Genomic DNA, 17,635 nt, shown 5'->3' with positions numbered 1-17,635 from the left:
TGAGGCAGGAGAATCGTTTGAACCAGGGAGGCAGAGGTTGCAGTGAGCCAAGATCACACCACTGTACTCTAGCCTGGACAACAGAGCAAGAATTTGTCTCAAAAAAAAAATAATAATAAGTCAATAAGAATAAATAAATAAATAAAAATCATACGTCAAAATTGGAAAGAAAGAAGAAAAGGAAGGGAGAAAGAAAGTGGAGTAAGAAAACTTATGTTTAAAAATAGTATTTAAAAGCCATCAATAGGAATTTCACATACAAAAGAAGCACTGATATTTATTTACATTTTTTCCATACCTGTGGGACAAATGGACCCAAATATGAAATAAAAATTCTGTATTAAAATGGTATAAATTAAGTTTGGATAGAATATGGAATATATACTGTAGCCAATGGAATTCTTTCGTTTTATGTGTCTTTAAATAGAAAATACGGGTCTTTCATATGTATACCAGATAAAAGGTTATTACCAAAATCCCTGGCAATCAAATTGAAAAAATAAAAGAAGAAAAAGCAAATCTCTTCTTCACTGTTTAAGAATATAACATTACGCCCAGGAAACATCTATAACACTTCCTTCTATCTGACTTCATCTGCTTCCATTGGCTCTGTCCAATGTCAGCAATTGTCAAAGATTCTTAAAACTATTGTTTCTACAACCACACTCATTTTTTTCAGAAGAGCATCTCATGAAGATCATGCAAATTTAACTCTTCAACAATATAGAAGAGTATATATTTAACTATATTAATTTTAGTATATAAACACAGAGACAGATAATATGAAGGAAATACAAATTATCCTGATGACCTTTAATATTCTAAAATATCAAGTTGTAGATTCTAGGGTTATCAGTTGAATAGCACTTTAGATGGATTGATAGTGAATCCAATATCTACACTTAAACCTTGAAAGTCTCTTTTCCCTCTTCAGTTTTCTTTCCTATTTATTATAAATACAGCTTTAAAGACATCTGTCTGTGTTTCTTTGCTGTCCTCCTAATTTCTGTTGTCACTAACTCTAAGAAAGAGAAGCTTCAAAACGTAAGAAGTTTCCTGATTCACTGTATAAAAAGCGTATGCCTACATATCTATCTATCTATCCACACACTACACTCACTCACATATAATAAAATCATCATGTGATTATGTATAAGTGAGAGAAATGTAAAATGGAGCTAATCTGATTTGAAAATCTCTCACTTATATTACTCCAAGCAAACTGCCTCAATAGTTTTTGAATAATACAAACAATAGCATCACAAATGAAAAACTTACCCTTTTTGAGGACTGCCTAGGTGCCAATCACAGTTCCGGGTATTTTACGTACAGTGTTTCACTTAATTTTAACAAAAATCTGCCACACATTCTTATCTTTATTTTAAAGACAAGGGACATAAGCAAGGTCCACACAGGTTAAATAACTTGCCCACAGTCATCAAACCTCCGTCATCAGGTCTAAAACCTGTGCTCTTTCTACAGTTCGGTGAGAGTCAAAAGGTAGGTACAAGACTCAGAGATATTGCATAATTAATGTTTACCACAGTATCTGGCACCTAGCATATACTCTGTAACTATAAGTTACATCTTCTTCCCAATTTTTCCTTTACAAAATGTTAAGCTGAAACAGAAATAGAGGCATTTGCTTTCAGAGCAATTCAAAGAGTTACTTTTTAAAATGATGTTTTTAACCAAAATCAAGACAGGAGAAGAGAAAAAAAAGTTTGTCTGGGCATGATGGCTCACACCTGTAATCCCAGCACTTTGGGAGGCTGAGGTAGGCAGGTCACCTGAGGTCAGGAGCTCGAGACCAGCCTAGTCAATATGGAGAAACCCATCTCTACTAAAAATATAAAAAGATTAAGCAGGTATGGTGGCTGGGGTCTGTAATCTCAGCTACTTGGGAGGCTGAGGCAGGAGAATCGCTTAACCCAGGAGGCAGAGGTTGCGGTGAGATGAAATCATGCCATTGCACTCCAGCTTGGGGAACAGAGTGAGACTCTGTCTCAAAAAAAAAAAAAAAAAATATTACTATACTCAGACTGATGACCAATCAGTGTCAATTTTTGGCTTCTACCAGTAACGGGAGCACAGCATAGTAGAAACAGAATTGTTGTTCATTCTTCTATTCATAGATATAAGTGCTAATTATCTAATATATGCCAGGCACCATGCTCTGAGAGTGCAACGCTAATGAGACATAGTCTCTGTCCTTAGCAGATTAGGCAGAGCATCTTGGCAATTACCAGACAACTGTGCCCAATGTAAAAACTTCTATAGCAACTGTAAGGTTGCTACATATACTGAATGTACCATTATGCGTTCATGGACAAGTGGATGAGACTCAGTTTCCTAGCCTGTTCCTTGTTAAAAGTAACAACAGTTACTTTTAATAAGCATCCTAACATATGAATTAAATAATTACACAAAATGCCTGGTATACAGCAGTTGTTTAATAAATAATAGCTAGTATAACAGCACCATATAATCTTTGTTGCTTTCCAATAATAATTAATCACAAATAAATTTGTGATATATCCACAAATACGTTTAACTTTCTATAAAAAGCCATTCTAGAATGATACATCATTTATTAAATTAGTTAAATCTTATTTACACCCATGAAACAAAATTTATCAGAAAGTCCTGAAGAGAAGACAAAAGAAGGCTTATTGTTTGCTTTGACCAATTTAGCGTCCTTATGAGGATATTTATTGACTGTGTTCTGGGCAAGGCATTAGCCTAAAATATTGGTGATCCAAAAAGGAAGTGGGCTACAGCACCCACTCTCAAAAAGCTCACCATCTACAAAGTACAGACAATCATCAATAAATAAGCATAAATGCATATACTGTGAAAAGTACTTCAAGCAAAAATAATATCAGTGTAGTTTAGGTACCAAAAAAATTGGTCAATTATCCATGGAAATATCAGAAAATGCTTTCAAGAAGAGGTCTCATACTAGAAAGTAAGTGCAATTTTGTCCTTACATAAATACTCATCATCAGTAATTTCCAAACTATATGGAAATATGACTAAGGTGAATAAATTACAGCATACTGTACAATTAAAATGCTAACATATGTACATTTTATATTTACCTGCACAGTTAGTTGATATCGCTTTCTGCCTAAGAAACTTCTCCACCATTTTTGAATAATTGTTACAATTCTGTTTAAATGCCTAGGATAAAAAATACGCTTATTAGTATCCTTTCATTGAAACAAGGAGGTCAGTTAAATCTTTGTTAGAATACTCTCCTAAAATTCAAGAATTCAAATTCAAAAGCAAGTTTATGTGCACTTTTAAAGAGTAGAAAGTTATTGTGGGATAGACTTAATCGTTTCTAGAAGTAGAAGAAAACAGCATTGGTAACTAGCCGTTAGTTCTTTGGGGCTTATTATTACACAATACTTAATTCCAATTATTCTTCAACACTTACTTTTTAAAACATTTCTGAATGTTAAGACTATAAAACAGGTCACAGTGACATGTTGAGAAATAAGCCAGGCACTATTGATGTAAATCATTATTAACAATTAGAAATAATTTATGAGGGCCAGGCACAGTGGCTCATGCCTGTAATCCCAGCACTTTGGGAGGCCAAGGCAGGTGGATCACCTGAGCTTAGGAGTTTGAGACCAGCCTGACCAACGTGGTGAAACTGCCCCCATCTCTACTAAAAATACAAAAATTAGCCAGGTGTGGTGGTGCATGCCTGTAGTCCCGGCTACTCTGGAGGCTGAGGCAGGAGAATCGCTTGAACCAGGGAGGCAGAGGTTGCAGTGAGCCGAGTTCTCGCCACTGCACTCCAGCCTAGGCAACGGAGCAAGACTTTCTCAAAAAAAAAGAGAAAGAAAGAAAGAGAGAAAGAGAGAGAAAGAGAGAGAGAGAGAGAGAGAGAGAAATTCATGAGGTTAAGAAATAGTTCTCTTCATTCTTTTCCTGTAATCCTCAGTCTATCCAAGCCAACATCATGTTAGTCTGCTAAATTCAAAAATCCTCGATTTGCCACCATGATCCTTAGTTTATATAGTGGCCAAAAGAGAAACCTTGTCTTCCGGGCGCGGTGGCTCATGCCTGTTATCCCCACACTTTGGGAAGTTAAGGCGGGCGGATCACCTGAGGTCGGGAGTTGGAGACCAGCCTGACCAACATGGAGAAACCTTGTCTCTACTAAAAATACAAAATTAGCTGGGCATGGTGGTACATGCCTGTAATCCCAGCTACTTGGGAGGCTGAGGCAGGAGAATCGCTTGAATCTGGGAGGCAGAGTTTGCGGTGAACCGAAATCATGCCATTGCACAGCCTGGGCAACAACTCTATTTCAAAAAAAAAAAAAAAAAGAGAGAGAAGCCTTGTCTTCACAGTTTAAATCTGCATGTCTAGCTCTTACTAGGCAGTATAAGGAAGTTTTATATAGGATATTTCCCAGCCTGATGAGTTATTATTGGAGTAGGCATATTTTCCTCTACCTTATCCAGGGAAATATTTTTAAGAATTGATGGGACACTGAGGGAAAGTTTGGGCACTGAAAAAAAAAAATTAAGATAGAGTTAAGAGTTAAGATAGGGACAAATTTCCATCTTTTTGTATAGTCAGAATGACATCATCCATGCATCACTTTCTTTTATCTACCAACATGGTAGAAAGGATTGAAACTGTTTTCTCCTTTTCCCCTTTCTTACCAGCCAATGAATTTATTTGCTATAAATACAAACCCAGTCATTTGTAGATCCTTAGGAATTTGGGAAAAGGAATCTGGGCAAGTGTGTTCGTAATATTGAGAATTTTATTTATTTATTTATTTTGAGGCAGAGTCTCACTCTGTTGCCCAGGCTGGAATGCAGTGGCACCTTCTCAGCTCACTGCAACCTTCCCCTTCCGGGTTCAAGGGATTCTCCTGCCTCAACCTCCTACGTACCTGGGATTACAGACATGCACCATCATGCCGGGCTAATTTTTGTATTTTTAGTAGAGATAGGGTTTTACCATGTTGGCCAGGCTGGTCTCGAACTCCTGACCTCAAGTGATCCATCCGCCTCAGCCTCCCAAAGTGCTGGGATTACAGGAGTGCACCACTGTGCCTGGCCAACATTGAGAATTTTAAAAAGAGATACAGTCAATATAATTTAGTTTTGGTAAGAAAAGATCAGAAATACTGTGTATTTCTTTTAAAAGAATACCATACAATTTATTAACTACATTATGAGTAAAATAAAAAATTATTTGAAATGAGCACTGCATGAATAAACTACATTTTCTAAGGAATATATTTTATGATATATCTGAGGTTTCCATGACAAAACCAATATACCTGATATACGCCCGAACTTGACATCCTCGAAACCAGCTCTGGATTTTAACTGCTGCATCATTCTCCTTTATTCTAAATGGATCTACAACACTAAAACAAAATGTTTAAAAAGCACTTCATTAGTAACCAATATAATTCTAAAGCAAGTCAACCTGTTAAACTTGATTTTTAATTTCTTCCAAAATGATAATTATAAATTCAAATGTCATTTTAAATAACATTAAAATATAAATAAATAAGGCATTTCAAAAATCATGAGCTATGTTTTGAAAATTAACCTTTCTCTGAGAAGCCATGTGCTTTCAACAGCTTTGCTTTTTTTATTTTGATAATCACCAATTTTACAACTAATTAATTTGCCAGTAATTTTTATTAGGGAGTAAGAAAGAAATGTGCTATTTTGACATTATTTTAAAAACATAATCATTTGGATTTACTGTTTAAATGCTATTACACATGTATCATGCAAGACTAAAATGCTCACATATTTCACTCATTCTTCAGTTAAATGAGTTGCCTCTAAGTTAAATGAATCCATCACAGAATGCATGTTCCATTAATAGCTGGAATTCTCAGAAAGTTAGGCAGGGGGAGGGCCATAGGGCTATACAGAGATAAGAAATTCAAGTCAGTGATCCAGATGTGAGACATGTACAATATAGGGAGAATTCACATAAATCAGTAAGATTACATAAGGTGTAGATTAAGTGTAAAATAAACTGTAAAAACCACACAAGAGAATATATAAATAGTTGCATTACCTGATAATGAACAAAAGGCACAGTGATAAGATTACCATATGATGCAACAAAATCTGCTGGAAATAATTAAGAGTATAGACCACTCTAGACAATTAGGAACAGAAGAAAGGAAAGATTCCTTATTGTTGTATATTTGTACTGCATGTAACAAATTACAGAAGAGGTTTGAGTAAGGCACACCCAGTGACTCATTCCTGTAATCCCAGCACTCTGAGAGGCCAAGGTGGGTGGATCATCTGAGGTCAGGAATTCAAGACTAGCCTGGCCAACGTGGTGAAACTCCGTTTCTACTAAAAATACAAACATTAGTCAAGTGTGGTAGCGGGTGCCTGTAATCCCAGCTACTCGGGAGGTTGAGGCAGAAGAATCGCTTGAACCCAGGAGGCGGAGGTTGCAGTGAGCTGAGATAGTGCCATTGCACTCCAGCCTGGGCGACAGAGGGAGACTCCATCTCAAAATACAAATTTTTTTTTTTTTAAAAAAGACGCTTGACTAAAGTGGATTCTGGCATCCTATTATTGTCCTCCATGTGGGAAGGAGAACAGCTTAAAGTCCTTTCCTCCAGAGGACTTTCCCTGACTTCCCAGACTACAATTAGGCCTTTCCATGTTATACTCTCATAGCTCTTCATAATATGTACCACGATCATATTTAAAAATTATTTAACGATGGTCTCTTCCACTAAACTTGAAATCATCAAAGGCAGTAATCTTCTCTATTTTGTCTTATACTGTACTCCCCATGGCCTCAGGAGAGATAATTGGTGTATACTTCTAACACTCAACCTTTGTCTTACCAAAAATGCTACCTGAGGGAGAAACATGCCTGTTGGCATTTTCCATCCCAGTGAGAAATGCCACTCACAGGCTTCCCTCACTAGATCTACTCCCAACATTGAAACCTCTCCCTACTTTAGGATGACAGAGCTGCTGAGAGCCCATGAGTGCCCGTATCCTCCTAGTAACTTAAACGCGGGGTGATGATGGGAAAAAGGCAGACATGAAAGGAGCTGTTGAGAGAAATAGAAGGAAATAAATATGTTTTACTAAATAAAACCTTATGTGTTAGGCACTGTTCCTAACATTTTACATACCAGTGAATTAACTCATACATAATCCTTTCAATACCTCTATGAAGAAGAGAATTATTATCCCTATTTGACAGAAGAAGATACCACTGTGGAGAAAGCATAGTAATATGCCCAAGGTCACATCTTTAGTAAGTGTCACAGCTGGCATTTAATCCTTGGTAATCCTTCTCTAGAGGCTGGGTTTTTGTTTGTTTTTTTTTTTTTTTTTTTTTTGAGATGAAGTCTCGCTCTGCTGCCCAGGCTGGAGTGAAGTGGTGTTATCTCGGCTCACCGCAACCTCCGCCTCCCAGGTTCAAGCGATTCTTCTGCCTCAGTCTCCGAGTAGCTGGGACTACAGGCACACGCCACCATGCCCGGTTAATTTTTGTATTTTCAGTAGAGATGGGGTTTCCCCATATTGGCCAGGCTGGTCTCGAACTCCTGACCTTGTGATCCACCCGTCTTGGCCTCCCAAAGTGCTAGGATTACAGGAGTGAGCCACTGCGCCGGGCTCAGAGGCTGGATTTTTAACCATCACTGCTTCTAAAGTGGAAGAGAGTAAGAAATGAAAAGAGGAGAAGAAAGGGAAAGTAAAATGGAAGAAAAGGAAAATGCAAAAAATATTCATGTAATCAATTTCTAAATGCAGTATGGAGACTTTGTGGGAAAAGGTAGCACCAATCTCCCTAAAACAATAAAATAAACTGAGAGACTAAGAATATGAAATGATACCAACATCTAGAGCAACACCCCAAAATTTCAAACTGTACCAAGTGTTAGTGATAAGAACTCATATATATGGCTGCTAAGAAACAGTTTGACCTTTGAACATATACAGAATAATTTTATTTACATAAGTAAAAACCACACAAAACTTTAGGAATGTTCATTAAGGATGTATACACATGTAGTAAAATTATAAGGAGAATGATAAAACACAAATTTCAAGACAGAAATGAAGGATGGGGGAAATGAGGAGATTAATAGTTGAAGCCAAGGCAAAAGGCCTTGGTTTTCAGAGTTTTACGCATAATATTAAGGAATTCTAGACTCGAGTATCAAAATTTTGACCATGGAAACACATATCCCCGAAGTCTGATAATCTCTGTAAAGATTTACAGTAAAAAATACTAAATAACAACAATTAAAGAAAAAAAGAAAAAAACAAGGTCCAATCATAAGAAGCAAGCATAGCGTGCAGTGTCATAGAAGTTAATGGGAAGGCATCAAGATGGGAGATCACGATTAAGCAATGTTAAATACTGTGCAGAAGTCCTGAAAAACAAGGTCGTTATTCAACTGGTTGCAGGGTTAGAAGAAATTTTTCATTTTTCTTTTAAAATCTTATCCTCACTAATAACAAGATGGGATAGTGGAACAAAGACACTGTCATTAATGGCCGACATGGAAAAGATACAACACAATGTCCAGTAGAGCAGGCAACTCAAAGAAGATAGAGTGTGGAAAAAATAAGAATAATTTCATTCAATAAGGCTAATGTGCAATAAAATTCGTGATAATAGAATACAACTGCTTCTTATGGTTACTTAAACCTTTTACCATTAATATTTAACACAACTATACTAGATTTGTTTTTCATCTTCTTCATATAGTCCGTTTAAATTACTGAAAACATTTGTTTCTCCTTTCCCACCAACACTCGAAAAATATGAATAAGGCACATAGATACATCTAATACTTCTTTTGAAGTTACTGTATTAGTTATTAATGTATTAGTGTGAACTCACTCTTTATTTATAATTGTCATTAGAAACGCAGAAGAGAAGCAATCAAATTAACTGTTTCGGGTTTACGTTTTTTAATTTCTCGTGGTGGCACCAGTCAAGTGGAAAATTAAATAATTTACTTTTGGGATATTAATAATGTGTATATATACAAGCACATATTTTATCAATAAGAACTATACATTGCAATTAAAAGGAAGGAGGCACTAAAAATTAACTAGTAGTTAACTTACTACTGAACTTTAATGTATGTACTAAAATTCGACTTCTATACATGTTTCTCTGTTGCCCTTTTTTTAACTGCTTAAAAACAAAATTTACAGATGCTGGGTTACCACTGGGATGCTGAATACTCATACAATATGTCATGAACTACTAGACATTTTATGTTTAAAATGAAAAATGTAACACTTTATTTTAATGGTATATTAATTAGTTCCAAATTACAATGAAAATCCTATAGCAGTGAATAAAATATGACACCTATATGAATTTGAAATAAATTTATTATGATCAGTATTATCACAATGAATACTAAATGAATTAATAATGATGAAAGACCAAAAGTATTACCAGTAATGTAATAAAACATCAAGAAATAACTGGAAGTTTCAAGTCACTTCATCATCAACTAGAAATAAGTACTATAACCCTGGATAACACTATATTCATGTATATCATTAGTGGCCAGAAATTAACTGACAATAAGTAGAAAAGGAAAAAAAACAATGTGTAGTTAAATATCTTTCCAGTAATATGCAAAAAATATGCATTTTACACATCAACAGACTGTGCTAAGTCTGACCCATGTATATTACCTATGAATAAATACTAGATTAAAAACTCAATACTCTTTATTTTTCATTATCATATAACTTGTAACTATTTTGGACAGTAGGAATAAAATTCCATTATTAGCTGCCCTGTGCTGTCAGATATGTTGATGTGTAAAATGATTATTGGTTTGCATATAATTTCACTACTAGGTCTTAAGGATTTCATGCTCATTAAAGGCAGAAACTACAGTACACTTAATCTATATTTTGTGTTCTGGTTATCACCCATGTGCTTAGTAACAGATGACTGATGATGAGAAATAGGACTATATTTTAGAACTAGAATCTATGTTTCATATTTCATTAATAGTCTTCAACATTATTATTATTTCACAGCTCAAGGAATAATGGATTGCAAATGCATTAGTATTAGATCATATACCCAGAGTTACCATAGTTGGTCGAATGTTAAATACTGTGCAGAAGTCATGGAAAACAAGGTAATTATAATTTAGAACTAGAACCTATAATATTAATGCATTCAAAAATATTTTGTGTCCTAGCCAGGTGTGGTGGCTCACACCTGTAATCCCAGTACTTTGGGGGCCAAAGTGGGCAGATCACCTGAGGTCAGGAGTTCAAGACCAGCCTGGCCAACATGGTGAAACCCCATCTCTACAAAAATTCCAAAATTAGCCAGACATGATGGTGGTTGCTTATAATCCCAGCTACTTGGGAGGCTGAGGCAGGAGAATTGCTTGAACCTGGGAAGCAGAGTTTGCAGTGAGCCGAGGTCGTGCCATTGCACTTCAGCCTGGGCAACAGAGGCAACAGAGTGTGACTCCAGCTCAAAAAAAAAAAAAAAAATATATATATATATATATAGTTTCTTTATCTTCCTCTTTCTCCTCACTTCTCTTTACCTCATTTCCTGAACAATTAAGTCTCAAAGGCCTTGGAAATGGGCAGGAAAAGTAGGGTACTGTGCTACAAAGGGTGTGGGAGGATGAAGGCACAGTGGCTCAGCTTGAGGTGTCAGAGCCTGTGTGGGGTAAGGTGAGCATCCACAAGTGGGGGCTGCCTGGGGTAAGATGTCATAGTTTGAGTTTAGCAAGGACAGTGTGTTCCATGGAGAGGAGGCCTGGCTTTGGGGTGTAGAGGGAAGATGAAAAAAGAATCTGCACATGAAGGTAGCCAGCATAGAGAATCAGAGCCCAAGAGTGATGACGAAAACATCCAAGTTGGTGGGGAGGCGATGGTTCAGCATGCGGAGATAGAGCCCTCACTGGGTCTAAGAGAAGAGGCAGTTGTGGTGACAACAGTTTGGTTACATACAGAGGAACTGATCAGATAAGTAAACATTCTAAAGATAATGGGAGCCACGTTTCTCTCTGTCAGAAAAGGTAAGAGAAAAAAACTAGAATAAACGTGTTGTGCTGAATCTGAAATAGAGTAGTCAATGTGAATTCATGAATTTTAATATATATGTTCACCAATAGATAGAGAAATAAGTATAGATGTAAAATGTGTATAGATGTGTACAAACACACACTCCTTTGTTCTTTCCACAGAGAGGGACAGAGAGCAGCAATATAACAGCAAAGTGCATCCACTGAAAGAAACAAAGGCTCTTTGGAGAAATGGATGGTTCTAGGGGTTGGCAGGAAAAGTACAAGATAAGCCTCTGTTATTCATCTGTGTTCACACTGCTACAAAGATACTACCCGAGACTGGGTAAGTAAATAAATAAATTTCCTTATCAGTAAAGGAGATTTCACTGACTCACAGGTCTGCATGGCTGGGAGCCCTCAGGAAACTTACAACCATGGTGGAAGAGGAAGCATGCATGTCTTACATGGCAGCAGGTGAGAGACAGCATGCAAAACAGAAACTGTCAGACATTTATTAAACCATCAGATCTGGTGAGGACTCACTCACTTTCACAAGAACAGCATGGGGGAAACCACCCCCATGATCCAATCTCCTCCCACTAGATCCTCCCCTCCTCACGTAAGGATTAGGGGGATTTCAACTCAAGATGAGATCTGGTGGGGACACAGAGCCAAACCATATCAGCCGGCAACTTTTTGTGTGTCAAGAAAAAGCAAGGAATCAAGAAAGCATTAGAACATTGAGGACACAGAAGGAAGACTGAAGTGGCTCTCACTAGCCAAATCCGGGACAATATTAGCATGCCTATAAATAAGAGTGACAGATTTTAACCCACTGAATAAAATAGGAAACTATGTGTCTATACTTATATAAATAAATAAACAAATACATTTTAAGTTTGATGAGGAACAGGATACATACATAGTTTCAAACGATCTGCTTTTAAAAAATAATTATTAATTACAAAGGAAAAAAGAATATTCCAGTAGAGAAGCCTAGCAGACAACAGCTTTATCAAGTGATCTAAACGAATATTGTCAGTCATGGGACAAATCAAAATCATGTAGTATCTAGTAGGATGCATTGAGAAGATCACAGTATCACTTCTGTGATAGTCCTTCCAGGGGTGCATAACCTGAATCTAATCAAGGGGAAAAAATCAGACAAACCTAATTGAGGGAAATTCTAAAAAATAAAGGATTTGCAATCTTCAGAAGTGTCAAGGTCACGAATATCAAAGAAAAAACTGAGAAAATGTACCATATTAAAGATAACTAAAGAGACAAGACAAACAGGATCCTTTTGCTACAAAGAACATTATTAGAGCAATTTGGCAAAGCTTGAATGGAGTCTGAAGATTAGATGGTAGAAATGTGCCAATGTTAATTTCTTGATTTTGATGGTTGAATTGTGATTATATAGAGAATGTCCTTGTGTGTAAAGAATTTGGGGCACAATGGGACATCAGGTTGCAACTTACTCTCATATGATTCAGGAAAAAATACCCTTGTATTATACTTGTTATTTTTCTGTAAATTTGAGATTGTTTCAAAAAATGTATATGTGTATGTGTATGCATCTAATAAATTTTACATTTTAGATACTGTGTTTTTAATCTCTAAACATTTAATTTGCTTCTTTTTAATGTTCTATTTAACTCCTAATTATCTTCATATTTTACTTCTAAGTCCTTAAGCATATTTTAAATAGCTATTTAAAAATCCTTGTCTGATAATTATGTCATCTTTGTTTATTTGGGTCTGTATCTATTGATTGATGTTTTTTCCCTCTTGATTGTGGGTCACAGTTTGCTACATTTTTATCCTACTACTAATTTACAAATAGATGCTGGACACCATGAATGTTAAACTATTGAGAGTTTGAATTTTGTTCAGAGATTGCCTCCAAGAAGAAAGCTACGGTAATTGTCTTGCTAATCTCATTTGCTTATGTTTCTCCTTGCGATCAAATCCTGCATTGCCTACTGTATCAATACCTAAAAATGTTCATATATTTTGTTGAGTACTCTAGTCCTTCATGGTCGGAGGACAAGTTTTACACCAGTTAAATCTTCCACGGCCACTTGTTTTCTATGTTTAATTTTGTTTTCAAAACAAAATTTTTGTCCTAGGACAAACTTTCTCCTATTTATCTACTGTTTATTTCACAAATAAGTACCTGATTAACCAAAGCTCAATACAAAATGTTAAACAATATAGAAAAACATAGAGAAAAAAGATTCTATTTCAACCTCCCTTTCTTTCAATTTTTAAAATTTAACCACTACTAGCAACTTATTACGTGTAATTCCAGATCTATCTAATTCCAGTTTTGTATCTCTATGTATTTTCACATTTGTTTTACATAAAAAACACTAAATGTATTATATATTTTCTATAATCTGGGCTTTTCTTAAACCTTATTTTGTCTCAGAGATTTTGAACATGTCATTATGTATAAAATGTTTCACTCTTTAAAACGGCTATTTATTTTCCCTCATATGCTTGTCTTTATTTAGTCAGAGTAGTTGCAAATAGATGCAAGTTATTTACAGTTTTTATTTTTATTTTTTGCCTATTAGGAATAATGCTTTAATGAATGCCCTTGTACATAATCCTGTATATAAAATACTCTTGTACACAACTTTTGTATACACGAGAGCATTTTTATGAGGCCAATAGAAAAAGTGACAGTTCTGACTCAAATGACATGCATTTTGATGCTATTAAAAATGGTATTGCTGAAGTCTTAAATTATAATTGTTCATTGCTGTTATGTAAAGACTACTGTATTTTGCCCTTGCATCCTGCGAACTTGTTAAGTTCATGTATTACTTCTAAATCTTCTTTTTGTATGTGGTATAGAGCTTTTTACACACATAATTATGCTGTCAGTAAATAAAGACAATTTTACTTCTTTCTTTGCAATTTTTATGCCTTTTACTTATCATTCAACATTTAAAACTAGTAAGAAAAGGATGGACTATTTAATAGCTGGTGTTGAGACAACTGTATTCTATAGAAAAAGTTAGGCCTCTGTCTCACACAATACATGCACATAAACACAACTGCACATAGACTGAAGGAAAAATATAACAAAACTTTTTAAATATTATAAATAAATATAATCTTAGGCTGGGAAAGACTGTTCCAAGAACAACTAAGATTGCTAAAGCCAGATGAATAAATTTACTAATTTGACTGTAAAAGCATAAAAGAAAACTGATAGAATGGTTGATGGCCACGGCAAGAACCTGAAACATTATGATATTGGTTTTGAGACTGGGTGATGCGCGAGAAGGTGAAGAAGATGCACAGGTCATTGAAAGACCATACGTGTGGGCTGGAAGAGTGGTGAAAAAGTTGATACTAGAAACTGGAAAAAGAACCTCTATTGTGTGAGAGTGGGACAATTATTATAGTAAGACTATTGCCTATGATCACTTGGAAGACTGAAAATGTACAGTGAACTTTTGAACTTGCCTAAGGAGATATCTAGAAAGGACGTTAAAGTACCAATAGGATTCTTCTAGCTTAGTTTGTTTTACTTCTTCTAGATTAATTTATCTTAATTAAATATAAGGCAAATCACAGTAACAATGCTTATTTAATTTTTAATTAAATGAAAATTATTGTAGAATTGTTCATTGTTGTTTGTATTCTTTCTTTTGCTCTTCTTTCTCTATCTTGAGATCTTTGTTCCAATTTAATTTTCACTTGATTACGGCGAGTACTTTCTTGAGTACATTTCATCAGGTAGGGTACATAGATGACGTAACTGTGAATCTTTACGTGTCTGAAAATGTCTTTCTTTCATCCCCATCCCCAAATGAATCTTTGATAGAATTCTTATCTATGGTCTTGAATAATTAGTAATTATTGTTTTTCTGTCTTTTGGGTTCCCGTGTTGAGCAGAAAGGGCATTCATTTCCTTGGCAAATAACTATTTTTATTTTCTGTCTAGAATAGAATCCTATGAGATTATTTTTCCTGTATTCTTGGAAGTTTACCAGATAAAATCTAAGAAGTAGGTGTTAAAGGAAATACTATACAGGACTCAGAGAATCCTTTCTATTCTAAGCCATACTTTTTTTTCAGTTTAGGAGTTTTCTTCTAGAGTATTTCTTTATTATTTTTCTATCTCTACCCCAATCCCAGTCAGAATTCTGCAGTGACTATTATTCACATAACAAGTCCTCTGGGTATGTCCTCCATATTATTAATCTTATTATGCATGATTTCTATTCACATGTGTTTATGGATATTTCCTTTATTTGCTTTCCTAACATATTTATATTTCAGTAGTGACTATTCTAGTTTTTAATTCACCTATTACATTTTTAAATGGAAAATTGTTATTTTTAAAAATTGGTTACGGTAACTTTTTTCCTCTAGTTTTATCTCTCTAAAAGTTCTCATTACATTTTTATTGAAGTTTGTATCTATTTCATCCATTAGTTCTAACTCCACAGTAGCCATCTGTTCTGGTTTCTTAGCTTAATCTCCTTCCTCCAAACTAACATTTCCTTAAATGTCTTATGAAGCTTATCTGCCTATTTAACAGATATTCAGCTGTTGATACCTATACAGGGCTTTCTGCTCAGGTTACTTGGGCAGTGATAAACTGATAGACAGTAAAAGGTACTTTCAATTTTCTTTTTCCCCATCAATGAGCCAGCAGTGAACATGTTGGCAAACAGGGATCTGTCTTTCAGGGCATGATAAATAGGCAGATTTAGTGTGCAGTTTTGTTTTGCTTTTGAATTAAATGGAACCATCTCTATTGTATTCCAGCAGCACATCTAATGTTGGCTGTTGGTTTTAGAAACATATTCTTTATTATTAAAACATTTTTATTTATTTTGTAAACATGTTTTAAAACATTGAAGAACTTTATCTGACTGAAGTTTGGACAGGTATATACCTATGGAAAATTACTGAGTTGTACACTTCACACAGTTTATGTACTTTATTTAATGTATATAATACAGCAATAGAAAGTTTTACATTTTTAATGAAAAAAAGAAAAACATTTATGAATAGCTGTAAAATTTTTCAACTACCTTTTTGATATTTACTGAGTCGATCATAATGTATTTTATACTTTGCCCTTCTGTTGCGATTTCCTATTATAATTATGAATTTATTGGGTGTTTACTAATATACCAGATGGTCATTTAACCTTTTTAGTTAACGTATCAATAGGGATTATTATCCCTGTTACAGATGAGAAAACTAAAATCTAAAGAGTTTAAGTAAGGTAAGAATATAAGTATAAAAGTTTACATTTAAACCTAAAGTAACACAGAGTTAGGATTTGAACTGTTGCACTTTGGCAAAAATCTTCCTTGTATATTTGGAAGAAGCTTTGCTAAGTTTTGCTAGTCAGAATTGAGTACACCTGTAAGAAAAATTTCAGTAATTAATTAGAATCAGGGGAAGGGACTCACATCTATTCAACTAAGCTGCTATTTATTTAGGCTAATAGGACTAAGCGGATCGTCCAAATTCAAGGACACTGAACAAAATTATTAGACTAAGAATACAGTGAGGAAACACAGTCAATTTACTGTGTCAGAGTCAGAAACAAATTTATTACGTTTATAGGAATCATATACCCTGAAATCAGGCCAATTTAAGGAACATTATACCTTAGGTTGATACAGGGTAATGAAGTACGTGCAAATCACCAGTCTTGTACCACAGAGTAATGTAGCCCCGTTTTCTTTTTCTCAACCTGATCTTGGAAAGACAGGATAGGCCTTATGTATTTGATGAACTTACTTCCCTGCAGAGACTTAATAATCTAAAGATCCCCCTCTCCCAGGTATAAATGTGGAATGAAATGGATCAAATGTCACTAGATCTTTGATCTTCTTTATCTTTGGCAAGTAATATAGATTGTCTAAATCTCACATTCCTTCACTGTAAACCAGGAATAAGAAAAATAACCTCATAAGATTATTGTAAACATCAAATAAAATAATGTTTGGGAAGGAAGTGCTCAGCATGTAGTAGATATTGGATAACATTTATTTCTCTTTCTATTTCTTTTTGTCTATCCCCATGCACTCCTCAAACCCCCTTTCAGATATTAAGAGATGTGGACATTTGAACAGTTGGTCTACATAGCATGTCTCTACAGAACTTCTTGCCCTCTTCCTCAGCCACAGCTTTCTCTGTATTCTCCAACATACTTTTCCCTTCAGCTAAGCCAATTAGAAAAGATTTTACATATATCTGGCTGATTTCTGCTTACATATTGTTAGAAAACGTATGTGTTTTAAAATTTTTTAAGTGTCATTTACTTTTTTCATTGACACAAGCAGATTTGATTTAAATTTTGTTAAGCAAAAACTGGCCCCAAAAAGTTAAAAGATGGAAGTAGAGGAAGAAAGTAGAAATGGGAAAAACAAAAGCAAAATGCTTTATCCAACTTAAAAACAAGTCAAAGGGGCTGGTCCCCATGGCTCACACCTGTAATCCCAGCACTTTGGGATGCTGAGGTGGGCAGATGGCTTGAGCCCAGGAGTTCAAGACCAGCCTAGCCAACATGGTAAAAACCCATCTTCACTA

General features: G+C 35.1%; 1 protein-coding gene across 1 annotated transcript in view; it reads right to left on the bottom strand.

The window, feature by feature from the left end:
• Positions 1-17,635, bottom strand: part of SPATA17 (spermatogenesis associated 17) — a 234,346-nt gene that overhangs the window by 211,689 nt on the left and 5,022 nt on the right. The window contains exons 2-3 of the mRNA XM_011929509.1: positions 5,318-5,407; positions 3,102-3,183 (exon numbers count right to left, since the gene is read on the bottom strand). Coding sequence (XP_011784899.1) covers positions 3,102-3,183; positions 5,318-5,407 — 172 coding nt within the window. The remainder of the gene's footprint in view (positions 1-3,101; positions 3,184-5,317; positions 5,408-17,635) is intronic.

The sequence above is a fragment of the Colobus angolensis genome, unplaced genomic scaffold (genome assembly GCF_000951035.1).
Source record: "Colobus angolensis palliatus isolate OR3802 unplaced genomic scaffold, Cang.pa_1.0 Scaffold81, whole genome shotgun sequence".
In the NCBI taxonomy this organism is placed as follows: domain Eukaryota; kingdom Metazoa; phylum Chordata; class Mammalia; order Primates; family Cercopithecidae; genus Colobus; species Colobus angolensis.
Note: the sequence above shows the minus strand (reverse complement) of the source record. Positions and strands in the feature narration are given on the sequence as shown.